A 14371-nucleotide genomic window follows, 5' to 3' on the forward strand; every position below is an offset into this window, starting at 1 on the left:
ATGCCTCCAGCTTGTTCAGTATACGGCAGCTAGAGTTTTAACTTGTACAAAGAAATGAGAACATACTGTATCTCTAACATCCTGGCATCCGTTCACTGGCTATGTGAGTTTTAGATTCTATTGATTATTCTTAAGGCACACCTGGGCCCTAGCCCCTAGATGGTTTAACTCCATGTGAGCCAGTGATGATGGCTGCGGCCGTAGATTATATGATGAAGCTTTGATGTTTGTTCTAAGTCTAGGCTGAAATTCTGAATACTAGTGGCCATTAGTGCCCCGATGTCTTTATAAGGAGATCAAGTCAAGCTAACTAATCACTGCCATCTTTTTCGACAACATGTGTATTGACTGGCTGATACTGTATGTAGACTCCTACTCACTCTTTTGACCTATAGTCTCTGTTAGCTGGATATGCAGTACCTCTAGTTTCATGTTCTTTATTTTCCTTTTTTTGTAAGCACTGTTAAGAATATTTTGTCCTTTGTTTGATCCTGTTCTCCATCTGCTCATATCTTCTAATTTTCTTCCCTCTCTCATTCCCTCCTCCTCCACTGATTCATCACTTTCTTTTCAAACACACTTCCCCCCCCTCTCTCAGCCACTTTGTGTCTCTCTCTGTGTTCTGTCCATTCCTCCCCTTTGTGCCTCTCCTTTATCTTATTACTTAGCTTTGTCTTCCTACAGTATCCCCTCGCATTTGCGTGACGTGTGTGCGCATGTACGTGTGCATTGTATTTTGTAATTGGACGCACAGAGCCACAGCTAAGCAGGCTAATGAATATGCCATGCATTGTGTTCTGGACCAGGGAATGTGCCATAGCTTCTAATGTACAGCAGTGTAGAGCAGTGGCAAAAAAACAAATCTAGCTTGGCAGGATAGGAAACCTCTTATCTCCACATTGTGTTCTGGACCAGGGAATGTGCCATAGCTTCTAATGTACAGCAGCGTAGAGCAGGGGTTCTCAACGTTTTTGGCCGGGGACCCCCGGAAATGCTTTGGCAATGTCTCGGGACCCCCGCCCCGCCCCCTCCCGACCCCCAATATAAATTGACTGCTACAATAACCTTAAACCATTTTGGGCGGGAACCCCTTTTGATGTTTTAAGCATTGTTATAATTTAGCTATTGAAAAATAGCAGATCTACAAGCTCATAGCGCGCCACCGAGTGGCGCGCTACGAGCTTGTAGGTCTGCTTTTTTTTAATTTATTTTTTAAATAATTTGGGGACCCCCTAAAATAATTTGGCGACCCCCCAAGGGGTTGCGACCCACGGGTTGAGAACCCCTGGCGTAGAGCAGTGTCAGAAAAACAAATCACTCCTCATCTAGCTTGGCAGGATAGGAAACCTCTTATCTCCACATTGTGTTTTTCGTAAATTAATGCCCCACTTGATCATACTACAGCGTCATACAAAAGCATCATTTTTTTAATTTGAATCCTGAAATGTACTGTAACTGTTATGGATATATGAGGTTTTTGCACTGCAAAAGCAACTCTGCAAGCCTTGAGTGTCTGTGACCAGGGTGTCAACTCGCTGTTCCTCTCCAACTATAAGCAGGGAGGAACGTATAGTACACTTCCAGCGGGGTGGAAGAAATGCCACGTTAGGGACGTACCATTTTTTTGATGATTTCTTTCCCACGAAAGAGATTTTAATTGCATCCCATAATGCATTACCTACCACATGTTAACGCAGAGCAGATCTGTCACGTGTGATGTCTCTGAAGACACATGAATCACTTGTTTAGTATCTTTAGTTCATTAAATGTGTTATTCTGTTGCTGTTGGGCAGAAACCTTGTACCTCCAAGTTTTAATGAAATATGAACTGTTTAAAGTGAAAGTGGTTAAGTGTGTATTTTATAAATATTGAACCAATAAAAACTTAAAAGGTGTTATCAAGAGCTTGTGACTAAGTAATTATACTACATTGGATCCATTGGAACACTGGTTCTTTCTTTCTTTCTTTCTTTCCTGAAAAGTAACCACTTCAGACATACAAGGTTTCCACCACAGCGCTGATTTGTCATGTAAAATCTGGTGAGGTATGTTTTTGGCTTGAGTGCCGTAGTACAGGGTGTGTTGGTTCCACCCAGGGCTTTGAGTCATGCTGGATAGTGTCTCCCTCCTTCCCTCTGTATCCCCCTCGCTCCCTTTCTCCTTCCCTCTGTATCCCCCTCGCTCCCTTTCTCCTTCCCTCTGTATCCCCCTCGCTCCCTTTCTCCATTGATTCTCACTGTTCAGCTGATGAGCTTTGCATTCCTGCCAACGCGTGGCATAAACACCGTGGTGACTTCATTTGTTCCTATACACAGAAATCCTCTGAGAGCAGTAAACTCACATGGTTAACCGGCATGGACACGCACGCACGCACGCACGCACGCACGCACGCACGCACGCACGCACGTACGTACGTACCGTACACACACACACACACGTATGCATGCAGACTTCAAAATGCACACAGACAAAGCCTCTCCAGGCCTATGTTCTTCAGTGGTGTGAGCCAACGGATGGGCTGTTTCCAAATTATCTAAACAACACTGTGTCAGCTCTCGCCAATATCACTGAGTAACCTGACCCTGACACACGCACACACACAGTGTAGTGTTGTCGAGTCCAGTTCTGCACACATGGCCATAACACATTGGAGTCTATCTGACTGTCATAACAATGCAGTGCTGTTGTTATGAGAGCGGTGCTTTATGATGTAGATAATGGCGTTTGAACCTAGGAAACTCTATATCCCCCTCTTGGGTGTTGTCATCTCACATTAAAATCTGGTGCGAGGCTAATGGGTGTGTGATTCTGCAAGGTTTGAAGACACAGCCTTTCATAGTATTTTGTGGTAACACCAGCGTTTAATCAAATATGACCGGCTGCTCACTTTTTCTGCTGAACTGCAGTGAACAAACGAGTGACCCATACCATCTATGTCTCTTTCTCTCTCTCTCTCTCCCTTTTCTACAAAGCTATATACAATTCATTATTACCCATTCCGCACTCTAATCTATGCCTCACTGTCTTTGTACTTCCTTCCCTCTTGAGCTCATTAAACTTGTCTTGTATTTCTTTCAAAACTGAACAAAAATGGGTAACATGTTTCGTTTCGTTTCTCTCTCCCCCCAACCCAGGACTGTCCCCAGATCTTGCCCTCCACCCAGATCTACATTCCCGTCGGGGTGACCAAACCCATCACCCTGGCTGCTAAGAACTTGCCCCAGCCCCAGTCCGGCCAAAGGAACTACGAGTGTGTCTTCCACATCCAGGGAGAGACCCACAGTGTCACTGCCCTCAGGTTCAACAGCACGTCTATCCAGTGTCAGAAGACATCGGTGAGTAATGGTGGGAGTCTGGTGGAAATGAGTGGTTACCAGTCTGTTGCTTTTTGATGGTTGTGATTAATTGACAATACTGCTGGCAAGCGGTAATGTTATTAAGTGCTATCGGTCTTAAACCAGTCAATTTTACTACACTGCAGCGGCTTGACCCCAGTGTGGATCATCGACTTTGTCAGAGTTTAAATAATGACCTCCCACCACTAACGACCACGTTGGCCAGTAACATGCTCATTGTTCTGATAGATGACCATGCACTGCTACGGACAATGACTTGGTCGCAGTCGAGACAGATGACCCAATACTGATCTCCTAAATTGAACCGACAGGTGGCCATTGGATATCGACTTGGAGTCAGAGAGCACAGAGATGTTAGTAGTGTGTTGAAATCCTGGCCTAAGATTAATCGTCACTAACTGCTATAGAATAGGGAAAATAACCCCATTGTTGTCTCCACCAGGCCGAAGGCATGGGGAGAGAGAATATGTTTTGTACTCCGTCCGTCCTTGTCCGCTAATCTCTGGCACCGTTTGCTCAATGGCAGCCAAACTCTGCACACACACTCCCTGGATGCCAGCGCTGAACCTCTGCTCCAAAGTTTTCACATTGGCCTGTTTTAGCACCACCACGGGGGAGCTTTTTGCAAAAGACATTTTTTGACCGTACACCTGCAGGTTTTGTCCAAACATCACGCAAATTGGTACACAGTCTTCCTATAACCATTCAACGAAACAGGTCTTTCAGATTTTTCAGACTCCATCCTGATTGGCTAAGATTGGCTTCCAAAGTTCGCAGGAGTGCTCTGTTTCAGACAAAATGCCGCAAATCATGAACACATTGTGTGAGTTCCGTGAAATTTTGCACGCACATTCCCACTAGGCCGAGGAAGAAATTCCACAACTCAGCCTCATGGTGGCGCTATAACTGTCCGATTCGTGTTTTTACCTATAACTGCACCGATCTGTGTAAAACCTTGTACACACACTCCCTAGAGGCCAAGGAAAAACCTTTGCCTGGAATTTTTCACGTCTTCTCTTTATAGCGCCACCAGGTGGCCGACATATGTAAAACACATTTTCTTATATTACTCGTTCAGATTTTATCAAAATTTCACGCAAATCAGTACACATGATCTCCATAGTCATGTGATCAAGACGGGTTTGTTTGATTTCTCGTATTCCATCCTGATTGGCTAAGATTGGCTTCCAAAGTTTTCAGGAGTAGCCCGTTTTGTACCCGTTTTGTACAAAATGCCACAACTCATCAACGCAGTGTCCGATTGCCGTGAAACTGTGCATGCATATTCCCACTAGGCTGAGGAAGAAATGCCACTTGACAGTTTTCAAATCAGCCTCATGGTGGCGCTAGAACAGGCCACGTCGCGTCTTCACATATAACTGCACCGATCTGCATAAAACGTTGTATGCACACTCCCTACACCCCAAGGAAAATTAAATTAATTAATTAAATTGCCTTTTCGAGCGCCACCAGGAGGCTCATTTATGTGCAACACTTTTTTAAATGCCCCCAGGGTGCCCCTTCTAGTTTCTAATGTGATCTGAATCATGACATTGTAGCATTGCCAGTGCAATAAATTTGTTTCTTCTTAACACACTGTTTGCTCGTGCGTGCGTGCGTGCGTGCGTGCGTGCGTGATTAAGGTGTGTCCAGGAGAAGTTTTCATAAGGGTAAGAGAGAAATTGGAGGGAGGTCTGTGTAGGATTTTGTGTGATAGATAAGAGGTAGCTGTGCGTTGTGCTTCACTGAGGCTGAAAATGTGGAGAGGAAGTGTGTCTCTGAACCTCGTCATGACCAGATTGATCATATTTACACCTCCACTCCATTTCTCTGAATGTCTCTTGCCGTCCCCCCCCGTCCCTCTCTGTACAACTCATATTTTCTCTGTCTCCTATCTCTTTGTCTGTCATACACTCTGCTCCTCCATTAATCCCCCCGTTCTCTTCTCTCTGCCTCTTCTCGTCTTCTCTCAAATGCGTTTCTCTGCCTCTCTGTTTTGAGGTACTTTGCGATGCAGGAGGTTGTTTCAAACCTTTCCTTGCCAAGGACCCCCAAATGAATATGCATTTGGCCCATCTGAAAACATTTTGAGCCAGGGACCCCCATACAAGATTTGTGTTGTTAAAATGTTTCAAATATATTCTGAATCTTTTGAAAAATAGCTGATCTACTATATAGCTCACAACATGTTACATTGTGATGCACTTTAAAAACCACTCTGACACTTAGTGGGACTGAAACCCAGGACGTTGCCGTCGTGCGCTCAGAGTGTTAACCGGTTGCAGCTGCCTAGCGGCGGCCGCCATCAATTGTGATACTGTTAACAACGTGTCATATGTTGTGTGGCATTAGTCATTAGATATGAAAATAAATAAAATCACAGCCTACACCTGGCAGCCTTCGTAACAATTCACTAATGGCTCTTGCACCTTGAAATGCTAGAACCCACACGTCACTATGTGGCGTTACCAACATTTTCACAGGTTTGTGTCCGCTCGTAATTCCGCGCATTAGTCCGGCAACGTGGCTTCACGTACAGTTTGGTTTCTGGTTTAAGGACTTCAGTGTTTTGTACCATACTATTGTAGGGTATTGCAGGGTTAGTAATGGTGCGAGTCGGACCAACACGACGTTGGAATAATGACGCTGACCCATTGATATGAACACATTTGTAGCATAGAACAGCACCAATTGCCTGCCCAGGACAACTCATACGCTAGCTACCCTGATGGCTATAGCAACGTTGGATTATGCCCAGTTTATGCTCTATATCAGCAGTTCTCAACCCGTGGAGGGGTCGCCAAATTATTTTGGGGGGGGTCCCCAAATTATATATAAAAAAAGAATGCAACTGTAAAATGGAAATGAAGAGTTTACATAGTACATGCATAAACTTTCCTTAATGATTATATCTGGTTTCAGTATTCATTTATGATATATTTTCTCTAATATAAGGTTATCTTTGCAGTCAGTTTGTATTGGGGGCGGGGCGGGGGTCCCGAGATATGGCCAAAGCATTTCCGGGGGTCCCCAGCCAAAAACGTTGAGAACCCCTGCTCTATATTCTGCACACGACACCGTTCCATGACGAGGTAGGAATCCGACTTCACTGTACATTCCTCTGTCAACAACTAGTTGGCATGCTACAGCCAGCTGTTTGTGAATGCAGGGCTAATTAGCTAGCAACTGGGCTGTCTTTCCACAGAGATGCCTGTTTATTGACTGTTTATTGTAGCAGCAAGCCAGTGCTAATCAGCAATACAGCCCCAAGCCATGCCAAAATAGGGCTTTCTCCGTTTGACAGGTTCAGTTCAGACATGCTAGCAGCAATTAGCCTTCAACTGTCAGCACTTTGGTGTTGTTAACAATTAGCCATGCCGGCTTGACGACATGCTTAGATATCGATGTAACATGTACGTATCAAGTCTACATCAGGTCTCGGTTTCACTCGATGAAAGCGCTGCCAGCTGTGTAAAAGTCCATTTAAAACACTTTAGCTTATTATTATTATAATTATGTCCCATGAATTATGCCCTGAGATGATTCTAAAGAACCAACATCTCAAATATTAGTTTATCCAGATTTGGACATCCATAGCAGTCTTCCATGTGTGTTCCTGCCTTTGACAGTGCTCAGCACTGACTCAATGAATCATGTATGATTCTGCAGTGGAAAAATACATCCGGTATGCTGCATACACACTGCTGCCTGGATGCATAGGCATGGATGGAGCTTTGGGACTAAGGGTTAATCAGTGTGTGTGTGTGTGTGTGTGTGTGTGTGCGTGTGTGTGTGTGTGTGTGTGTGTGTGTGTGTGTGCGTGTGCGTGTGCGTGCGTGTGCGTGTGCGCGCGTGCAGGACTGTGCATGGGAATTCTTCAATATGCCTGAGGCTGTGTATTACAGGGTGGTTGCATGTGTGTGTATGGCCCCATTACACCAACAGCTATAGTAGATAGACTGTCTCAGGAAGGCGGGTGGTATGCCAATCAATGGAGTAAACACACGGTTGTTAATCCACAGTTTAGCCTTGTGTTTGAGAGACACACACCAGCGTTTGCCCCTGCCTGTATCAAACAGGCACACGCTGCCACACTGAGGAAATATAAAGGCGAGAGGAAGGTGAGGTTTTTAAAAAGTGGTGTGGAGGAAAGGAAGGAGGAAAGCATAACTCGCAAGGAGATGTGAGCCGTGGAGAGGATTTGAGTGAAAACAGCTGAATTACAAGCTCACAACATATCGCATTGCGACACGTTGAGAACTTGGTGAAGATGGGCTATTTTCAGCGAGTGACAGTGAGTGGAAGTGGAGGTAGGTGCAACATGGTTTGAGGGGAGATGAATCTATATGTGAGAACAATATATTGAAGAGAACAAAGGAGAGGGGAGAGGGACGGAGGAAAATAATCTGTTTAAGTCCAAAATGCACTCTTGTCTCTTTCAATCCATACCATTCAAAATGAGAAAACTACCCACATGGAATATTCCACAATATCCATGACAGGATCACATTTGAGCTCTGGTTACGTACACATTGCTCCTTTTACACTGAAAATAACAACCGAATACTTGTGTATAGTATCCCCTAACAGGAGACTATCAATAAGCCAACTGTAAATATGACATATGTGATATGTGATAGTGTAATATCAGCCCAATGCTAACCTAGTTTGGTATTGGCTGTCCATATCCGTTTATGGGGGGAATATTGTTCCTGTGATATCTCTATATTAGGTTACTGTACATACTGACTTCTCCCACGGGGGCCAGACATGAGAAAGAATGCAGCTGAGCCAGTTCTGGTCGGGTGGTGGTGGGGGGGGGGTTGTTCAGCCAAGACATGAAACTCTTTTGTTTTCCTCAATGTGCTGCTCAGTATTTTGTTTTAAAACTGGGGGATGTTTACATGGTCGGGATTTGTTCAGAACTGTTTATGAATGTTGAACACTTGATGTTAGGGAGGGAGAATGAGACTTCACACTTCAATGGCACAGGCTAAATTCTCTGTGAATATTCAGACTGTCTCTATATTAAAATAGTTTCTCCAAATGTTTTTTTTTCACGCACACATAAGCATGCACGCACGCAGTATGCATGCACACACATGGCACGCACAGACTCCTGGGTCATAAGGGCTGATTGAACACAGCTGGGTGCCGTTGGAAGATGGAGGTAATGTGGAAGAAAAGTGAGAGGAGGACTGCGATAGCGGAGACATGTCTGTGCATGTCTCGTCTGCCACTTTAAACCTGGATGCCCTATTTTGGGTACGTCATTATGAGTGACAAATGTCAAAACACTTCAAAAATACCAAACGTAGCCGATCTACAAACGCACAACACATTGCATTGTGATTCTCTTGTGTCTTGTTTCTCCCAATTTAGTCTCTGCACCACCGTCTATGTTCTCTGACCCCTTCTCTCACCACCCCTCTCTGCATCCTTACGCCTGTTCCAAAATGTCCTAGATCCATGCTCCAATCTCTCTCTCTCTCTCTCTCTCTCTCTCTCTCTCTCTCTCTCTCTCTCTCTCTCCCTGGAGGGTATAGGCAGTGGCATGAGAGGGGACAGATTATATTGTTGAAACCGTGTATCTCATTTTCCATATTTCATTTCATTTAATTTTTGTGTATATTCATGCCCTAGCTACTTCATTGTACGAGAGAGTCACACCAAAATAGTGAAAGATGTACAAGCTCTAAACATGTCTCATTGCGTTTTGAGCTTGTAGTTCAGCCATTTTCAAAAATTTTTAAAATGTTTTTTACATTTATAATTTTAAAAAGGAATGGTTTTGGACATACAAGGTTTCGGCACGACAGCGTGGGGCTTATGATTTGTGTGTGTGTGTGTGTGTGTGTGTGTGTGTGTGTGTGTGTGTGTGTGTGTGTGTGTGTGTGTGTGTGTGTGTGTGTGTGTGTGTGTGTGTGTGTGTGTGTGTGTGTGTGTGTGTGTGTGTGTGTGTGTGTGTGTGTGTGTGTGTGTGTGTGTGTGTGTGTGTGTGTGTGTGTGTGTGTGTGGCAGCTGTTTGTTAAAGCAGATATGGGAAGTATCAGGGGTCCTGATGGCATCCAATTAAGGCATATAAAATGATGATGAATTGCAGTCGGGCAGTAGAGACGGACGCCTGTGTGTGTGTGCTCGCACACACATGCTTACAGAAAGACAGGAAAAGAAGTAGAGAGAAAGAGAGACGACAGAGTTGATGGGAGAAAAAAATAACAGAAAGCAAGGGAGAGCAAACGAAGGAGACAGAGATGGAGGGATGAGAGACACCTGGAGGAGGAGAACAGGAAGAGCATAAGGGCAATATGGAGGCAAGCGTTTCGTCATGTAGAGGAGAGGAGGAGGACACATCATCCTCTCTTTTTATCCCCCTTTTAGGGAAGGAGAGAAGGATCAACAGATTGATGGGTGGGTGAATGGGATGATGGGTGGAGGATTAAGTGGATGAATAGGTGGGTGAATGGACGGATGGGTGGAGGATTAAGTGGATGAATAGGTGGGTGAATGGATGGATGGGTGCAGGAATGAGTGGATGAATGGGTGGGTGAATGGACCAACCTTCCTCCACCAACCTTCCATTTACCCACCCATTGGTGGGTAAATGGAAGGTTGGTGGAGGAATGAGTGGATGAATGGGGGGGTAAATGGAAGGTTGGGTGGAGGACTGAGTGGATGAATGGGTGGGTGAATGGAAGGTTGGGTGGAGGAATGAGTGGATGAATGGGTGGGTGAATGGAAGGTTGGTGGAGGAATGAGTGGATGAATGGGGGGGTAAATGGAAGGTTGGGTGGAGGAATGAGTATGGAGAAGTGAAAGGATGAATGGAAGATAGATATGTGATTGGTGTTTATAAGGCTATACCTTTTATCTTACTTTTCTAACTTTTCTTCTTTTTAAACTTTTTTAAGTGATACTGCCCCCAGCCCCCCCACTCATCACGCACACACACGCACGCACGCGCACACACACACACACACACACACACACACACACACACACACACACACACACACACACACACACACACACACACACACACACACACACAGAGAACTGCATGGAGATGACAGGGCTAATGAGCATGGCACGGTGTGGTGTGGCATGGCCTGGCACAGCTTAATGAGATATAAACACCAGACCTGCCACTGCAGTCAGCTACAGTACAGCACACACTGATACCATTTTAATTGGCCTGGAGACGGTCTGGGATTCTGTGTGTGTGCGTGTGCGTGCATACATGCACGCACAGTAATTGGAGGCCAGTATGGAGACTCAGATTGTATAGTATGTCTTTGTGTGTCTATGGACATCTGTGTCTTTTTGTGTGTGGGGTGGTGCATGAAGCTCACTTGTTGTATATGCATGCCTTCGCTGATGACTGCTCCAGCATATATCTTTCCTCTAAGCAGTGCAGGAACACACACGTGCATGCGCGTGTTGCTACAGAGGTGTTGCTACTGTAGTATTTCTTCCATCTTCCAATATAACTCCTCATCTCTCTTTCTTCTCTCCACCTTTCTCTCTCCATCTGCTGCATGCACCCCACCAGCCTCTATATTTCTATTTCTATCACTCCTCTCGCCTCCTCTCTCTCTCCCCCCCCCCCCCCCTGTCAGGTGAAGTGCATTGCTCTTGTCCTCTGTTAAATCAAAATGAATTGCTGCTCAGCTGTCGGCATATGGCAGCATCTCCACCCCTCCCTCCACCCCAGTCTATTCCTCTTCTTCCGCTTATTCCTCTTTCTCTTCCTCCTCTTTCTCTTCCTCCTTCCTCCTTCTTCTCCTCCCTTCTTTTCTCCCGTTCTTCTGTCACTCCTCGCTTACTCCTATGCTATAGCTCCCCCACCTACATATCTTCCTCCAAACACTCCCTCCCCACTCGCTCTGATCCTCCCCCTACCAGCCATGGGGCGCATATGGAGATGTTTGGTAATTAACCGCAGCCACGCTCTTCAGGCATCAGCCATAAGCTAACAGGAAACGAGGGGAATGTGGAGATAAGAGTTGAGGAGGAGAGTAGGAAAAGAGAGGAGGGTAGTGAGTATGCGAAGAGAACACAGGCTGTCACTTTATGCTTAACGTGTAAGTGAACACCTCCACCTGCCTTTGACTGTCTGACCAACTGCATCATGCAGGCCTTTACCCACACCACTGCAAAAATGTACATCTACAAGCCCACAACCTGGTGTGATTCTCACATCTGGTGAGAATCTGCACATATCCGCCTTGCTGATAATCAACACAGGCGCACCACAGGGCTGCGTGCTCTGTCCCCTCCTGTACTCAACTCAACTGTACATGTATGACTCTGCTCCAATATCATTACATCTACTGACCACACAACAATAAGATGGCCTATTGCAGTGGTTCTCAAAGTGGGGTCCTTGAGGGAGTTCCAGGGGGTCCCCAGCTAAATGATAGTTTGGAACCAAATATAGAGAGGAGGTAAAGACACTAACCAACTGGTGCTGGGGACCACAACAACAATGGTGTTGGTGCTGAGGTTTAGAAAGGCTCTGCAGCTTAACGTTCCTCAGTGTGCAACACCATACGAGGAGCTCCCCTGTGATGTCATCGACAATACATGCATTCAGAATGAAGCATGCATTGTTCTTAAGTTTTCAGAATAAGAATACTTTTTAGGCAAAACGTTTCATGTGGTTACTGACCACATTCTTGAAGCATGCAGACTGTTCTGCTTGTTGATGTCTGGTGGACAATACAGGAGTATGACTGCACGTAGGGACAGATGTAGGGACCGTTTGTAACACTGGGCCATCAGGCTTCGCCCATCTGCCTGTTGATTGCAAAAATGTAAATCAACCATAACTGCTGCCGCTCGCACCAGGACTTATACATACCCAATGTACAATAATTCTAGATACAAGAATGTACACAATGTACACAATTCTCTTTTTAGTTTTTAATATATTTGTATAGTGTGTGCTGCATTTAGGGTGTTGTAGTGCCATTTTGACTAGAGCTGTTATTGGTGACTATAGTGCTGTTATTGCAGAACTTACCTCAGTTGAACCTGTGTTAAGGACATATGCAAGCTAGAATCCCTGTTCTGTTCATGTCATAATAGGTGAACATTCCATGATAATAGGCAAACACTTGGCAAAGATAGCAAATCTACAAGTATAGCTGCCAGGCCCCTAATGAGCCAACCCCACTCCTTCATTATGCTGGAGATCTGTCCGTATGTTTGGGAAAATATCAGCAGCCAGTCTCGGTGTGGTGTGCTAGCATGGATCTGAATCTCAAGCTGCCTCGGTGGGCATCCGTGTGGTGTGCTAGCAGGGATCTGAATCTCATCCTCCTGCATCCCTCCCTCCCTTAAGCTTCCATGTTGTCAGTCTCTGCAGAGGGAGCAGGATGCTCGAAAAGATTTGTGATAGCTTTGAAATGTAATTGTGGTGTGATAGCAGTCAGTTATTCATATTTTTCCTCTGCTGTATAATCATAATAATGTTTTAACGTTCATTTATCAGGAAATGAAAAATATACATTTTTCAGGAAATGAAAAAATATACATTTTTAAAACAATGCAAATACTGCCTCGTCAAAGTTGGTATTGTGACTTTATATATTGTCAATTACTTGAGGGGTCCAATGGAGTTAAGAGGTTTTGTTCGAAGCGCTTTTTAATACGGTATTGGTTCAATATTTGTTGAAAAACTCAAAAATGGAGTTCGGTGGTTTCCTATATATCTTTGCGACCACAGGATGCATTTACTATGAAATCGTCCATTTCCCGTCAGTTATTTGGTTGGTCACGCCCCCATATATGGTCATGTCTCGTGACATCACGTGATGTCATCAATATTAAGCCAGCAACTCTACATCTGACCTCAAACCTCAAACCCTTAGATCTCCATATATGCATCTCCATATGTTGATCCTTCCCCATCCATCCTTCCTCTTCGATGTCTCCCTTTTGACTGATACCTGTCCATTTAACTGTAGACGGGCCCGTCCCAAAGTTATTAGTGCAGACACGCCCGGCAGCCAGCGAAAACTAGAGTTCTCATAAAGCCTGAAAATTAAGGCCCGGCCCTACCTGGGCCCTCATCAAACCCTGTACACTCAAGACACTTCCCCCGCTGCCACCCTTAGATCTCCATATATGGAGCTGACCTCCATATGTTGATCTGACCTCATCAAACCCTGGACACGCCCTTTACACGCTCCATATATGGCCAGTACAGAATTAATTCATTCCATATGTTGATCTGACCCCCCCATGCCAAAGCGCTCGCCCAGCAATCTGCTGTCACCCAGGCGGATATGTTGATCTGTCCCCCCATTCCAAAGCGCCAGCGCTCGCCCAGCAGTCTGCTGTCACCCAGGTGGATGCGTGCACACGGCCTCGCCCTTTAGAGCGAGGTCGCTTCTCGCCCTCAGGCGATATATGCATATACCGTATTATGTATATCACTGTACACACAACGTACAGTATATACAGTACACAGTACATAAACATAGTTTAATATACTACACTGCTACATGGGTCAATGTGGGATTACAGAAGTTTGGTGGAATGGAATGAATTGACAACGGAAGGGAGAAGATGCTGACAATGTGGATGTTCCAATAAATTACCAATTACTTTCCCTCAAGCCAGCTCTCTCTATCTCTCTGTCTCTGTCTGTATGTCGGTCTCTCTGTATGTATGTGTCTCTCTCTCTCTCTCTCTCTCTCTCTCTCTCTCTCTCTCTCTCTCTCTTCTCTCTCTCTCTCTCTCTCAATGAAGAATGCATTTGTGCATGTGTGTGCATGTATGTGTGTGCGTGCGTGTGATAAGCCGGGTGGTGGGGTCTGGCCATGCCCCAATCCTGTTAGCATTAGCGATTACCGCTGGCTAACAGGCCTCTATTATGGCTAATTCCAAGCTGCCTGACCCTGCCACACACAAACACACGCACACACTCGCATACACTATTACACACACACTGCACATATCCACTAAGCTATAGGAAGGATTACTACTTTTATCCTTGATTAGGAAGT

General features: G+C 45.2%; 1 protein-coding gene across 2 annotated transcripts in view; it reads left to right on the top strand.

Annotated features, from left to right (window-relative positions):
- The window catches only part of plxna1b (plexin A1b), a 221644-nt gene that overhangs the window by 145169 nt on the left and 62104 nt on the right, over nt 1-14371 (top strand). For both annotated transcript variants that reach the window (XM_079509891.1, XM_079509892.1), the window contains exon 10: nt 3135-3335. In XM_079509891.1, the coding sequence (XP_079366017.1) occupies nt 3135-3335 (201 nt within the window). The remainder of the gene's footprint in view (nt 1-3134; nt 3336-14371) is intronic.

The sequence above is a fragment of the Electrona antarctica genome (genome assembly GCF_951216825.1).
Source record: "Electrona antarctica genome assembly, chromosome: 9".
NCBI classification, from domain to species: domain Eukaryota; kingdom Metazoa; phylum Chordata; class Actinopteri; order Myctophiformes; family Myctophidae; genus Electrona; species Electrona antarctica.